General features: G+C 37.6%; 1 protein-coding gene across 1 annotated transcript in view; it reads left to right on the top strand.

Moving 5' to 3' along the window:
- Positions 1-15,485, top strand: part of KIF6 (kinesin family member 6) — a 157,830-nt gene that overhangs the window by 116,560 nt on the left and 25,785 nt on the right. The window contains 1 exon segment of the mRNA XM_040612049.1: positions 11,015-11,065. Within this exon segment, the coding sequence (XP_040467983.1) occupies positions 11,015-11,065 (51 nt within the window).

The following is a 15,485-nucleotide window of genomic DNA, read 5'->3' as shown; positions in this document are numbered from 1 at the left end:
AGTTTAGCCAGGGATCTGTAGAGCACAATATAAAAATGCTGTGATTTCTCACAGCGTCTCTCATAAGATCTCTCTCCAAGTGCTGTAATGCAGAAGAGACGTCTTGCATTTCACACAGGCCTGGCAGATAGCTACAAAATGGTAACCGGTTGCTACCATCTTGGGGCAGACTCAGCACTGTGATGAAAGTTTCCACAACCTGTTTTCTTGTTCTAGGAGCAGCCAGTTGGCTTGTAATATAAAGGGGAGAGTGACAGGAATATGTTTTTTCATCTTGCTAGCAGTGAAAGGTTCATGTTAGTGAATTTTTTGTTTCTTCACAGTGTTCATAGTGAGTCAGAGTAATCAATTAACTGCCTTGTTTGTAATCAACAAATCGTATTTTTGATTTACATGGATTTTTGCTTAGAAGCTCAGAAGTCACCGCAATGCAAGTAGGGCTTACTTTGTGTTTGAGTAGTGCAGTTACATTTGCTTAGTATAGTTCTTAACACGTTTATGATTAAGCAGTGAATAATAAAGTAATACTTTTAGCTGAGTGGGTCCTGAGATGTGCAAACAAGGAGGAAAATCAGACAAGAATATAAACTCTATTATAATAGCATTACTGTGCTTTTCTGAAATCAGGAGAGACAATCCATCTTTGCTACACTTGCTGTAGGCAATGTAAACATTATAAGTCTAACTCTTGTCTCACTTCAGAGGTACACCTAGATTGATGGCAGCTGTAACAGATGCCTGTTCTGCTACTGCTCCAGTGCAGGTCATGCTTGCGCAATTGTCAAAGAAGACAGAAGGGAAGATGTCATTGCTATGTCTTTGTCAGTCCTTGGTTCATGCAGGATTTGTCTTCCCTGCTCTGTTAGAGATGAGACGAGCAAGAGAACCAGGCAGCCCTAGCAGCTTTCTGGCAGCCTTTCTCCTTTTTCTGCTTCTCCCTATAAGAAGAAGATACCATCTTCAATAATATAAAATCATCTTTGCAGCAGCACTCAGGAAACTTATTTTGGAAGGTACAAGTCTTTTGGCTTCAGGGGGCAATGCATATGTTTATGCCAATGCTAAATATTGTCCATTGTTTCAGAGTAGCTTACATATGTTTGTTTTTACTTTCAAACAATAGGCAATGCCCATGGGTGACAGTGCATAGGCTGAATGGGTCCTTAGAATGAGAAAACACGATCTGTCAAATGACTTATTCAGAAAATACCAAACTGAATGAATTCATTTGAAAAGCTTTGTTATGCTCCCCTGATGTGCTATTCTTTAAACAGAGGAACCTTATTAGTGTAACAGTCACTCCAGGCCTAAGATGTTAATGTTTTCTTTGGATCTGTGTTGGAATCTCCATGTGTAGGAAATATTTTCATTTTCTAATTATTACAGATTATGTTCTGTTCTTTAGAAAAAGAATTATTTTCGGGGTGGAAAGTTATGCTCAGGAAGAAACCAAGGAACAAACTTTTTACTTAAGGCTTTCACTAGAGTAACTAAAGCAAATGGATGAAGCTCATTGGATTTAATCAAGCTGTGAAACTGCCATGACTATAAACTTGGAAAAGTACCTCTCAGTAACAGATTTTCTACTTGTAGGCTGTCTGCAGGCTGAAAACAGTTAGTCATTGCTGGATTGCTACACTGCATTTTGCTGTTTTATTAGGCTAATACGCTCTAAGTCAGTCTATTAAATTTGCTCTTTTAAAGAAAAGATGCTAGATGATCATTAATGTGGTATTACAGGGAGTTCTTTTAAATCCTACAGTCTTTTGTAAAAAAGTTTTCCTTGATCATGTCTGTCTTTAGTACTGGATGTCCGGAGATTTTATGAGTGAAGAATCAAACCTCCAAACTCCAGAGAAATAGACCTTAGCTTATTCAGAGTAGCATTGTCAAAGAATGATAACCCTTCATAAGCACAAAAATAGAACTTTGTTTTTCATAGGATCTTGTGGTTCATTTACACATCTGGACAGCATTCATGCAGACTTGCAGTATAGGCATACTTACATCTACTAAAGCACAATAGTTATTTTTTTCTAATCAAATTAGTTCCTAAATCATGTGGGACTATGGACGGCACCACAGCTGGTTGTGAATGTTTCAGGAGTGCAATCAACAGAGAATAGCTATATTACAAAGATATTCTCGTGCATTTTATTTAAGGCTGAGGGAAGATGTCTGTTCAGAGCTGATAACATCATTATACCAGTTATGTAGAATCAGGTTGTGTTTTACATTGCTGAGCCATTCAAGAAGCAGACTTGAGATTATCCACAACAGTAAATGTATACTATATATTTATAGGACACTATTTCAGATTTTACTGGGATGCTAATATATGTCTAACACTCAGAAAGCCATTTCTCAAAGGTTTGGTATTATAAGGAAATGAGCATGAAAAAAATAAGTCATACACCCATTCTCACTCTGACCTTGTTTCCATAACCCTGAAACCTTGACATGCCCTCAAAACATAGTAGGCAGCATATCTAAGCAGCTCCAGCACCATATTTTGTTCTTAAGTTATTTGGGTTTTAGTTTTGTGCCATGTCTATCAGATTCCTAACATCAATCTAGGTATGTCTCATCTGACCAGAAGGTGCACAGCAATATGAGCTCAATTCCAGGGCAATTTCTTGAGTAAGATAGTTCTGAAACTGAAGTATATAGTGAAGCCTAGAACTCTATATTTAATTTTCTATGGGACAGCCTTGACCAAAAATGAAACTGAACATCAAATTGTTGCATAGAAACTGTGAAGCCATGAAGGCAGTATTACAACAGAAAATAATTGTGTCCATCTTATATTTGAATAAATTCATTCTCTGTTTAAAATATTAACTGAGGCCAGTGTATTATTACCAGAAGAACTGGGGGGTAACACTGTTTGCCTTTGACTTTGTCTATTCATGCTTTAAGGCCTTTTATTTATTTTTTAAGCTTCTTAAATTTAGACTTTAAAAGAGAGAGAGAGAGGGGAGCTGTATACAAAGCTGTTCCTCTGACTTAATTTTCCATATTCTTTCTTTTCACATTAATTTCTCAGAAATAATCAAGAGGTAAGCTGCATTTAGTCATGTGAGCATTCAGAGCACTAAATTCACAGATTCCTTATGCATATGGCATTGCTTTTCAGCCATGCTTTTTGGGCCAGCTTAATAATTAATTCATGAACAAATAGATGTGATAAACAACAGAGTAACAGTTTCCAGATGTGCATCATTTCTGTCTCTTTTCCAGCATATGAAAAGAAGATAGATACACAGGGTATTTGTTAACTTTGGACAATACCTAAAGGAGCACTCTGGCATCTAAGGTATAGCTTAAATGAAATTCAAGCATCTAAATTCAGGAGAGCTATCTAAAAGAAAAAAAAAAAACAACCACCAAAAAACAACAAAAACCCCAAAACAAAACCCAATTAAAAATACTGAAATACAACAAACTGTCTTTGCTAGTGCGTACAGAAACACCACTTTATTGACTGAGCTGCCTGCCTCATGCCCATTGAGAATCCAGAAATGATGTGTCCTGCTGAAGTCTCTTGGAGTGTGCTTGCTGCTAAACATCCATGCTCGACTAAAACTGCCCGGGCAGCACTGAGTTCAACTTAAAAATAAAACGGTTGGGTAGTGACAGCCAACTTTAGGACGATAGAATAAATTTCTGAGCATTTGTTTCTAAATTCAGAAAGCATCCAGGTTCTGAGTTACAGTTTCAAGATGTTGAACTGCAGTCCAGAGCCCTTAGTGCCTACTGCTGGTTATCCTAGATATCCCAGTGTTCTGTATGTGGAATGTTGGGAATTTATGTGCACTAGCCACTTCCTATACTCTACTTTCTACGGAAAGGAATCCTGTGCCTTTGGGTGAGTGGGAGCTATGATACATGCTAGCATTTCCCTCATCTGGATGAATGGGACCTTGGGGAACACCTCAACAATTACAGCCTATGCAGCCAATTAGTGTCTGTACTTAGAGGAAGGAAGAGGTCCAGAGTGCTGTCACCAGAAGAATTAATTCAGTTTCTCTACAGTTTTGCTCTATGGCCATATCAAAGCATTTTTTTCTGTAACAGCCGAAACGTATGAAAGGCTAGTAGGAGGGGAAAATAAAAAAAAAGAAAAGAAAAAAAGTGGGATAAAGGATGCTGTGCAAATGCAGGCCAAACAATGAACACTTAGAGGAATGCCGATCAATCAGAAAGTGTAAGTAATCATCTTCTGAGAAAAAAGGTATGATGTAATCTGGCCCAAACTAATGAAAGCATATAGGAAATGAGGAGGAGACTTAGTATGGAGTATAGAAATAGGACAGATTTTAGAGGACTACATATTGAGTACAAGGAATAATCAGTGAAGCCAAATACAGTGTCGTCCTATAGCAATGAGTGTCAGAGGCTGACTGTCTCATAAGCTTTGTGTCTGTAAATTTGATCATGCTTGAAGGTATTAAATGCATCAATAAAAACAATTATTGTCTCAGCTGAGTGTGGCAAGGACAGGAACATGCCCTGGTCAGATGTTTTAAATAGTAATCTCAAAATGTGCAGTATCCTACATCACAATAAAACATACGCATTTGAATCTGGGATATTTAAACTTCAAAGAATGAGAGTATGTTGGGGAAATTGTGTATTTTCAAGTGTGTTTGTTAGTGGGCTGAGTTTAGGCTCTGGTTTGCAACTATGGGAAGTCAGGGTTGTTCTCCCGATTCTGAACTTGTCATCTTTCCTGAAGTCTTCGACTGATCAGTTCTACGAAATACCACCAACTACCTTGCTTGCTCCCAGTGGTCTGCCCCATCTCTTTGCTGGCAGTTACAGTTTTCAATCCTTTCTTCCCAGCACAGCTGGCAAAAGAGTGTTTGCTAGTATTTCAGACATTCCAGTTGACTTGATGATATGTGTCACAGCTTAAATTGCCAATATGTTTGTGCTGAGATGCCAAACTGTGCTGGAGTAGCCAGAATGCAGGCAGACATTTGCTTCTACCCACTGTCTGTGGGGGCAGTAACCTCGGACAGCAAACCTTGCAAAGGAGGGAAGAGAGAGGAAAAAGGAGAAAGGAGAGCCAGTAAAATCTTAACCCACTGCAGATGTTTCTTCAGTGAACAAAAGGCAGAAATCTGTTGCAGCAGGTTATACTTTACAATATCTTACCTCAAGTATTGTAATTAATATTTTTTTAACACTGATGAAGGCTGTATTTCATACCTTGAAAAATGTGTGTGCTATAGTCAGGAGGCTCTGAGTGCTGCAGCAGTGGTTTTTCTCTCCTGATGCCTCTGACGGCTTTCTGAGAGTTAGGACTTGTCAGATTACACGAGAATTTGGCCAACCATGTATCCCAAAATAAAGCATTTGCATCAGAAATACTGTTGAGCCAGGTTATTAGTGCAGACTACTTTGCCTCTGCACACTGTCCTAATAGAGCCGTCTGACATGTTTTTGCCATTGGAGAAGGACAAAGGTTGCAAAGAAGAGTCAGAATTTGGCCCAAATATTTTTCTGGGTCAGAGAAAGGCTGAACTGTTTGTCTGCTCTTAGTGCTGCAGGATTTTGAGTTAGAACAGAATTATTTTTTTTATTATTCCGTGACTTTTCTTACTAGATACTTTTTGTCATAGGTTGTGTTCTTATACATGTTCCACACCAGATTTTCAAAATATCTAACGCATCTGGTAAGATTTCCAATAACTGTCTCTGAGTATTGTGCATTTGAGACTCGCTGCATTCGAGTATCTCCATTTGGGTTCAATGTCTCCTACTTTTAGATATCTTTCTATACTGTTACAACTCCGACCTCAAGCTCAGTTAAAAATGTATCTCTACAAGGCTCATGGAAGTTATGTGATTACCCTGCTCTCTGTCTCTAAAGGCCTATCTCAATGATTATTTGCTGAGCATACAGCTTTAATTTGTGCTCATTCAGCAGGACTCCTTATCTGACTCAAGTGGATGCACGCAACCTTTTTAATCAAATTTAATAGATCCAGAGTCTTGAGTAGGTCTTCATAGCTGGGTGATAGCTGGGTTCAACTGCATTTCTAGGGGTGTTGCATTGCAAACAGTAACCCCAAGTAATTCCTGTCATGGTTTAGTCCTGGCCAGCAGCTCAGCCCCACACAGCCACTTGCTCACTCCTCCCTAGTGGGATGGGGGAGAGAATCAGAAGGTAAAAGTAAGAAAACTCATGGGTTGAGATAGACAGTTTAATAGGTAAAGCAAAAGGTGCATGCGCAAGCAAAGCAAAACCAGGAATTCCTTCACCACTTCCCATCAACAGGCCAGTTTTCAGCCATCCTCAGGAAAGCCGGGCTCCATCACTCCTTAACAGTGACTTGGGAAGACAAATACTATCACTTTCAATGTCCCCCCCCTTCCTTCACATTCCCCCAAGCTTTTTATGCTAAACATGACATTAGGTGTTATATGATAACACTGGTTATTTGGGGTCAGCTGTCCTAGCTGTATCCCATCCCAAATTTTTGTGCAAGCACAGCCTACTCACTGGTGGGGTGAGAAGCAGAAAAAAAAAGATCTAACACTTGGACCATATAGCATTATTAGGCACCCAAAATGCCCTGGAGGGTGAATTCCAGGAATTACAGGTTCCCTGGATGTATAAAAGGATGCTCTGCCTGATATTTTATGTAACACCAATGATTTAAAGATGGAGAGAGAGATACAGCATCCCAGTTTAGGTGTGAAGGCTTCAAGATCTCCTGGATAGAAGGTCTCATTAAGCTCAACAAAGGCTTGAAAAATGTAAAATAATATAAAAATATTAAAAAATAACAAGAAATGAGATGTTATTGATGAAGGCTTCAGCTTGTCATTTAAGTCAGAAGAGACCCTGCATCAAGTTAAAGATCTATCCACATCAATAACAGCAAATATTCTCAAAGGGAGGAAGTTAAGTTTGTGTACTCTTATCTTGTCAAGTATTTTCACCCTTTAGTTTAGCAGTCTTTGAAACCTGATAATAGTATTATATGGAAGGTCTGATAAAACATAAGAGAAGCTTTGAAACCTGTAATGTGGACTCAAACAAAACAAAAACACTCATTTTTTTAAAATCAATATTTTATTAATTGGAACATACTCATTTTTTGTATCGCCTTGAAGCATATGCAGTATTCATTCTCGGTAATAAATTAGCAGATTATTTCAGCTCCTTGAAACAGTCTGGAAGAACACAAAGACAAGAAGTTAAAGGACAGCCATACTATTAAAGTTATGGATTCTGTCATATTTAGTCAGCATATAGGATACTTTCTTCTGCTTTACATCAGTCTTAATTAGGTTTCTCTATTCCAGTTTGTCTTCTCCATTTCCCTCCTTGCTTTTGTCTCCTGTCAGAAAGCTGAAGTTCTGTGTTACCATTTCATATCTTTTCCATACCTCAGGATGGTACATGTGTCCAGAAACACAGGCCAAAACCAACAGATTTATCACAGCCTTAATGACAGCTGGCTGCATGCTGAGTGAATTCTTAAATTCCCCAAAACTACTTTTTTGCCAAAACATGTGGAGTTGCAGCATTCAACATTTTATTGGGACTGTTATCTCCAAATGAAGAATGACTCCACTGCAAAAAATTATTTGGTATTAGCTGCAGACCTATTTTTAGCTTCTTGTTTGGTGAAACTTCAGAAAACATAATTAGCCGTATGTTGAGAGATGTTCCCCAAGTCTTAAATTCAATTTCTGCAAACCACATTTAAGCACTACCTTGTCCACAGCTTTACACTGTTGGAATCAGAAGTCATGGGGGCTTTTTTCTAAGAATGTGATTCTTCATATTTCTTTGGGTAAATATTTGTGTTTATGAAGGTTGTAGAACTGGCAGTACAAAAGACTGAAATCTTCCATTTGTTTATATGGGAAGGTCTGTGCAGGCAGAAGTACTGGAATTATCCTCTACTTGTGTCACTTACGAACTTCAAGTCTTGCGTTGGGGTGATGGTGTTCTCAGAGGCGGAAAAGTAGAGCAGGTCAGAAGCATTCATTCTCCCACGCAAGTATTTGTAGTGAAATCAGAACAAGATTACTTTAATCAAAAACATGCACAGAAAGTATTAAGGTTTCATCAAAAATAAGAGTTTCTACATGAAAACCATAATTTTTTTTCCAAAGGAAATCTAAATAAACTGTCAAATTTCAAATTGGATTAAAACAAATTGCAAGATTAAATCATGTCTGGCTAAGTCTTGGTATGGATTTATAGTCAGGTGCCTCATGATACCATCATGTTCTCTGAACCAGAATTCCTGTTTGGGTTTCTTTTCCCGTAATACAATTACAGTTTCTTCTCAGGAAGTTTTCTGCGAAATGAACTTCAGTTTTTGTTGTCCTGAAAAGGCAGTTTGGACTATGTGAATTGGATAAATGTCACCTTTCTATTTCTATTCATAGAAGAAAAATAAAACTCTTGCTATAAGAATGGTGAGACTGTATTTTTATTTTTCTAGCTGAAGGAGAAGTTTTCTTTGGTTCCTTTCTGATTACAGGTAGTCCAGTTCCAACTTCTCATTCTTTTGTAAAGCTTCCAGATAGAAGCACAAGATTTCTTACAACATCATGGTCCATGTCATGGATGGAGCAGAAGTGTATGAGGGCTAGAATGAGGGGAGGGAGGAGCATTTGGGACAGTTCCGCACTGCTGGCTGGCCTAACAAAGCTTGCCATAAAAAAGAAAAAAAAAAAAAAAAAAAAAAAAAGGCTTTGCAGCCTCTGTACTCTCTATCCCAGCTGTGCTGAGAGTAAATTCTGGGTAACTGAAAGTCAAGCCTCTTGGTTATAATAATTTAAAAACCAGTCCCTATATTCTTGTGCTTCCACATATGTGTACTGATTGCAAGCTGTTATCTGTCTGTTCAATCTTACTTTCATTGATTTGTTTGGCTTGCTTTTTTGGTTGACATTGCCACTTGAGATGCAAAACATTGGATTGCTGATGGTCTGTTTCTAGCAAGATTAAAGAAAGAGAAATAAAGCCACTAACACCACGTATTGACACAAGGTTTGGGAACTTGTATGTCACCTTTATTTTCACTTAGCTCATGAGAAACAGCATATTCTCACTATTAGAACCATTTTTTTCAAATAATGGTGGCGTTGCCTATGGCAGCTCACAGTGGTAAAGGAAGGGAGTTTCTGAGCCCTTACATGAAGATAATGTATAGATGTCTTTCTGAGCCTAAGGTAATGGTCATCCATTGAGCTGAATCTCAAGATTACTACAAATTGTTTCATAACTGTTTTATGGCTCAATACTAAGCGAGTAACATCACCCTGTGTGATACAGTACAATAGAATACAAGGATCTAAACATCCAGTATAGCAAAAAGCAATCTGAGGAAAGAACTGGTACATTTAAATACATTTCACTGAGTATTGACATCAACTAAGTTGCTTTAAAAGCTTTCAAAGCATGAATAGTGTGTGTTGATCATTTAACGGAGCTTTTGTTAGTAAAAATTATTAATTAAGGGGGTTTTGTCTATAGTTACAGAAATGAGGAGCTTGCTTAACTGTAAGTTTTTTGGTAGAGTGTTACTACAGCAGAGAGGATTTATTTGGTATAGCTGAGGTAGGTGATGTTACTTCTTTGGCTTAACCTGTTTCTCAGCAGCTGAAGGCTTTTCTTAATTTTACACATACTTTTAAGTACAGAAGAATTCATTGGTTTAAATGGAAATAATTGAAAAGAATAGAACTTCTTGTGCATAAAAACAGGAATCATAATATCTGTTTTACAGACAAGGAGTAGGTAGGGGTTTTTGTTGTTTTTGGGTTTTTTTCTAAAAATATTCAAAACGACATAACTTGTCTGTTATACTACAGTGTATTGCATATAATCCTAAAGAAGTTTAATTTTTCATGGTTTTTTGGTGCTCATAGAACAGTCTAATTCTAATAACCTGTGAATTTAAATGGGTTTTCACATTCTTCAGTTAGACATTTGACAGCTTTTAATGACTTAATTTGCTCTAATTAGCTTACTCTACAAGTCTTCACTTGGAAACAAAAGGATACTTTTAATTCAGAATGCGTGCTAATATCTGCAGTAATGACAGGTCTGGGGAAAAAAGTGAATCCAGCATGGATATTTTTTAATCTTTCCTTGATATCCAGATATACAACTTAATAAAGATTATGAACAAGTCTGCTTAGAAATTGTTTTAATTTGAAAACTTGAAAGCATAATCCCATCCTCCCTCAGAACACATACACTGCTGAAATTGCACATTTAGGGTTATGTTTTTCCTTCATTGGTTCCATTAATATCTATGAATAATGACTTCCCATGTGGTAATCTAATTATGGTTTGAAATAATTGGTGAACTGGAACAGTGTCATAGATCAAGGAGGAAATTACTAAAAGAAGGGTAAAGGTGAAATATATGGGGCATGGGACCCTAACTAGTAATAATGAGATAATGAAATCAAAGAAAAAATTTGATTGAAGACCAATGACATTACACAGTAGGTCCTGTTGAATAGGAGAACTTGCAGAAGCTCTAGCACATGGGGTATTTAAAACTGAAATGGATGAACAGGAAAAAATGGGCTGTAGGGAACGAACCCTTCACTGGCAAAGAGGTGGACTGGATGACCTCATAGCTCATTTCCACCGCCAGGCCTATAAGTCTGTTTGAGCAAATACTTGGAATTCTGTACGTCTTCTAGCCTCACTTGGACTTCTTTTGTATCTAGCAGCAGGAGATCATTACCCTGTGAAACTGCTTGACAGTAAATAGCTTCTTTTTCAGTCTTTCTTACTGGATAAAGTTAAATCTTAGGCTATGTAGAGCCAACTTGTGCCTACTTCCTTACTTGCAGTAGTGAGAAGGAGATTGCTCAGAAAACTATTTGTCCTGTGGATCACAAAAAATCCCCTTAAACTTGCCAGCAGCACAAGTGTTTCCAAATGGTGGGAAATAAGCAATGACTTCATTGATATTTGACATTTTTAATTCTAACTATTTGCATTTTGTGTCTTTTATAGACCATCTAAAAGGAGAGATAACCCAGAGGCGCATTCAAAGGGCAGCTCTAGGTAAGAGGAAAACATTTCAAACAGAACAGGATACAACAGGGGCAACAAGTTCTCTCCCAATGTTGAATCTGCTTGTGGAGCAGGTTGTATTTTCTAGGACAGTTTTTGCCACAAGTTTTCTACGGTAGTGCATGCCATAAAGAACATGGACTCTATGAGCTTTGCCAGAAATTTGGCTCAAAAGGCCTCTGATTTCATGTGTGGTGAGAAAAATAATGCAAAAGTCTTACAGGTTTGGGGGTTTTATATTGGCTTGCTTTCTTTTCAGGGTGACCAAAACAAGAACAGGCATCTAAACTCTCCTCATTTTTAGGTTTGGGTTTTTTTTTTTTGCTTTCTGATGACTCTAACTTGAAATCCCACTAACAGACATTGATTTGTCCTGAGACTGAGCTTCTAGCCATGTTGCCACAATCTGTCTGACATCCTTTTTAGTTTTCATCATTCCAAGAGGGACCGAAGGCATACACAGGTCATTTCTTTCACATCTAGTTATAGAAGTTGAGAAGTTATTTCTTGCAGTTTCTGTTGACACAGCTGTGAAGCTAAAAGTGTCTATGTAAGTTGTTCACATAAGTGTAAAGTCATCCAAATTTGCTTTGAGATGCTTTAAGCTGACTCCACTGACTTTGTACTGAAACAACCTAGGAGTGTTCATATGAGAATTCTACTTTTGGGACAACAAACTCCAGCTAAAATGTGACAGAAAACTGCTAGGTCAATAACAGTTTAAGCCCTCCTCACTTAGATCCATTAAAGAATCCCAAAATGTGCCTTCATGGACCTTCTTCACAAAAAAAGATAGAGCCAACTTTGACCAGATTGCAGTTGATGGTTTTGTTTCTATGTATACATTACACAGCAAACTATTTGTCTTTTAGTAAGGGAGAGAAAACTGGGGGGCTTTCTTTCCTTCCAAAAATCAGGAAAATAAGTTACTGCAGAGTACCAAAGTAATTTCCCCTTTGTCTTTGCAATTTAGCCATCCATCTCAAGTTCTGTTGATGATATTATTATTTCATACCTTTATCCTTTTTTTTATTTTTATGTAAAAATCAGCACTGAAAATTAATGCTGTCATGTCAATAAAGCCCAGGAGTCAAACTGAGTTTATTTTGATCAGTATGAGATGGAGAAGTGGAGGACGTGCTGATCTCTTCTCCCTGGCATCCAGTAACAAGATGTGTGTGAATGGTTCAAAGCTGCATCAGGGAAGGTTCAGACTTGATATTAGGAAATGTTTCTGTACCAAGAGGGTGGTCAAACACTGGAACAGGGCTCCTGGAGAGGTGATGGATGTCCAATGCCTGACAATGTTTAAAAAGCTTTTGGACACTGCCCTTAGTAATATGCTTTAAGTTTTGGTCAGCCCTGAAGTGGTCAGGCAGTTGGACTAGATGACCATTATAGGTCCCATCCAACTGTTCTGTTCAGTTCTGTTCTATGCTATTCTGTTCTAGTACCTGAAGTTCAATCTAAAGATTATATCTTCAGTATAACGTAGTATTCTTTCTTTAATTCACTCCAGGTTTTAATACCATTTACTAATTTTATGCCACTTTATGAAGTTACATCAAGATAAATCATAGCAATGCTGTTTATTAGAAGTCATTGTTCAGTGTTTCAAAAAGATTTTCTGACTCTATGTTTCAATCTGCATGATAACAGCTGGTCTTGCATACAGACTTCTTACTATATAGAAAATTGTGTTGCAAATGCTGATTTTAATAACTGTCTAAACTGCTTTTAATAAAATAAGTAAGCATAATTTCTTCATATCTTTAGGAAATAACATAGTAGTGACTTTACCAGCTATACATTCACATTGTAAATATTCTGTTAGTGTTCAACAACATAGCAGACAACCCGTGTCCTTTTGCCTTTTGTTTTGAGCATTGCTATCTGCTTATCACCGCTAAGTCTGGACTGCACAAAGTATTTTCCAGACTTTTTTTCCTCTTTTGTTGTTCTTTTGAGTACTCTGGATATTTTGACTTAATATTTATTCTATGAGTTGGGGAGTATTATTTGCCTGCATGCCTTTTTGGATGAATGTTCTTCCAAGGAATAACAGGTGTCAAGTCTCCCAGGATCTTCTTCATGACCAGAATGTCATCAAGATATTTTTAAATGAAAACTGCATGCTAAAAAGTCTAATTAAGACTCAGCTGAAATCCCAACATGAAATAAAACACACCATTGTTTCAATTAGAAACCAAGTTAACATCTTCCAGCTGCCTTTTTTTTTTTTTTCCTAACTTAAAGCATTTTATGGTTAAAATTCTTTAAGAAGCTATTCTGCTTGGATTTTAAACAGTGTAGATCTGTCTCCCTCATGGCTATGCTGAAGATGTGATTTCTTATTGAAGGAAAACTCCACTTCTTAGCCCCATTGTTCTTAGCTATCTCTTTTTAAAACAGCATATGCTGGGAGTTAACAAAGGACACAAATAGATGGGAGGTTTCATTGGAGGCAAGGGAGAGCTCCGTGTTTTTCAGTACACAGCCAGAAATGTTGAATGCTTCGTGAAAAATTGCAAGGATTATTCACTCTCAGTGTGACTTTCATCTTTATTAATTGTAAAAATACCTTATTATGCAGATAACTTATTTTATTCAATAAGATCTTTCAGAGTAACATGCTTAACTGCATTTTTAGGCAGGATTTAAAATTAAATAATGTGCACCCTGTTGAGGTACTGACAGAGAAAAAGCACTGGGTCTCCAGCATGCTTCTGGGTAGAAAAGATGGAGGAAAAGAGTGGAAAGAAAAACTATCCCTTGGTTTGAAAAAGCCCATTCCTCATAAAAAATAAAATGACTAGGTGAGTTAGAAATAACAGATACTTCTGAAACCCTGAAAATGCATACCAGCATTTGCTTTAGTGTGGCAAATGCCTGAAAGCAAGGATTTTGACATCTGTTATTTTCGTATTTGGATTTGTAACATGCATTTTTTTAAGCAAAAAATAGGGAGCTTTCTCCTTATCTTTGTTCCCTCTAAAGCTTTGTCAACATCATCTTTTCCTACATTTTCAAAGTTACATACCTGTTCTAAAGATACTGGTACCAGTTTATGCCCTTGTTCTTGCCCTGCTACATGTTCCTTCATAGTGTGTTTCATTCTGCTAACTCACCTTTCCTTGATTAGAAGCAAAAGAACAGTGTGATCAGTACCAGAATAAAGCAGGGACAGACAGTGCTGTACCAGGGTACATCTGATAGTAGTACCTAAGGGTACTACTGCAGGAATAGTAAAGCCAGTGTTAGCAAAGAATTTCAAAGGAACTACTCCTCCAGTGCACTAGTTTGCAGTGCTCAAGGAAGCTGCCACTACTGTATATCCTATACCTGACAAGATGCAAATATATTGTCTGACACATTTCTGCGTATCTGAAGAGGTAGAATTGGAAAATGCTACCGCTTGTCCAGAGTGAGATATCATAGAATCACAGAATGACACGGGTTGGAACAGACTTGTAAAAATCATCTAATCCAACCCTCCTGCCGTGGTCAGGGACATCTTTCACCAGGTTGCTCAGAGCCCCTGTCCAACCTGACCCTGAACCCTTCCAGTATAGCCCATGCCACTAGTAAAGCTAGACCACCATGGTTTATTTATGGTGTGGCTATAAGGTATGCTTAGGGAGCGTATGATAGTTCTTTCTGCAACCATAGCAGCATCTCACTAGATATTTATAATATTAATGGGGCTAATAATTAATAACTGTCTTGAACTTTTCTGCTGTGATCTGTGTGAATGGAAAGCACATAGCACTTCCAAACTGCTGGTTTGCATCAGAGTTAATCTCTTATTTAAATAAATCCATATTTAAATAAAATGACCTCAGTTTCTTTCACTGCTTTACGTCATGTAACTGAGATGAGACTTAACTTTGTTCATATGAAGCAGGAGAGTCTTGATCTGTACTAATGCCGCGAAATGAGGAGACACAAGTGTTTTCAATCACAAAATGACAGAAGCTGAGGGAAGTGGCAGTCTGTGTTTTCCCACACAAATCCTATGCAGTTCATCGAGAATAATAGACGGCCTGTTTTAAGACCATCATTTCTGGTGCTGAAAAATTGTATCTTATGTATCAGCTAACTAAAGCACTTTAGAGAAATAATCTGTTTGAAGTCCAGAATTTTAAGACTTTCCTTTTTTTTTACAAGAGATAAAGCAACATGTCCCCACTGCTGCTAGGCACCCAGAGATGTTTCCTTTAAAACGTAGGTGGGTTCATGTATTTCCAGTCTGTAAAATATGCTACTTTTAGCCAAAAAAAAAAAAAAAAAACCAAAACCAAGAGCCGCGTAGTCGGTTTGCAATGGCCTCAGACTTACAGAGAGATTTGTCTCAGAAATTCATAATTTTGATATGCACAATGTTTCTCTGTGTTATGTTCTTCTATACATT

This window comes from Falco naumanni, chromosome 12 (assembly GCF_017639655.2).
Source record: "Falco naumanni isolate bFalNau1 chromosome 12, bFalNau1.pat, whole genome shotgun sequence".
Classification (NCBI taxonomy): domain Eukaryota; kingdom Metazoa; phylum Chordata; class Aves; order Falconiformes; family Falconidae; genus Falco; species Falco naumanni.
The sequence above is the reverse complement of the archived record's forward strand: the minus strand, read 5'-3'. Positions and strand labels throughout refer to the sequence as shown.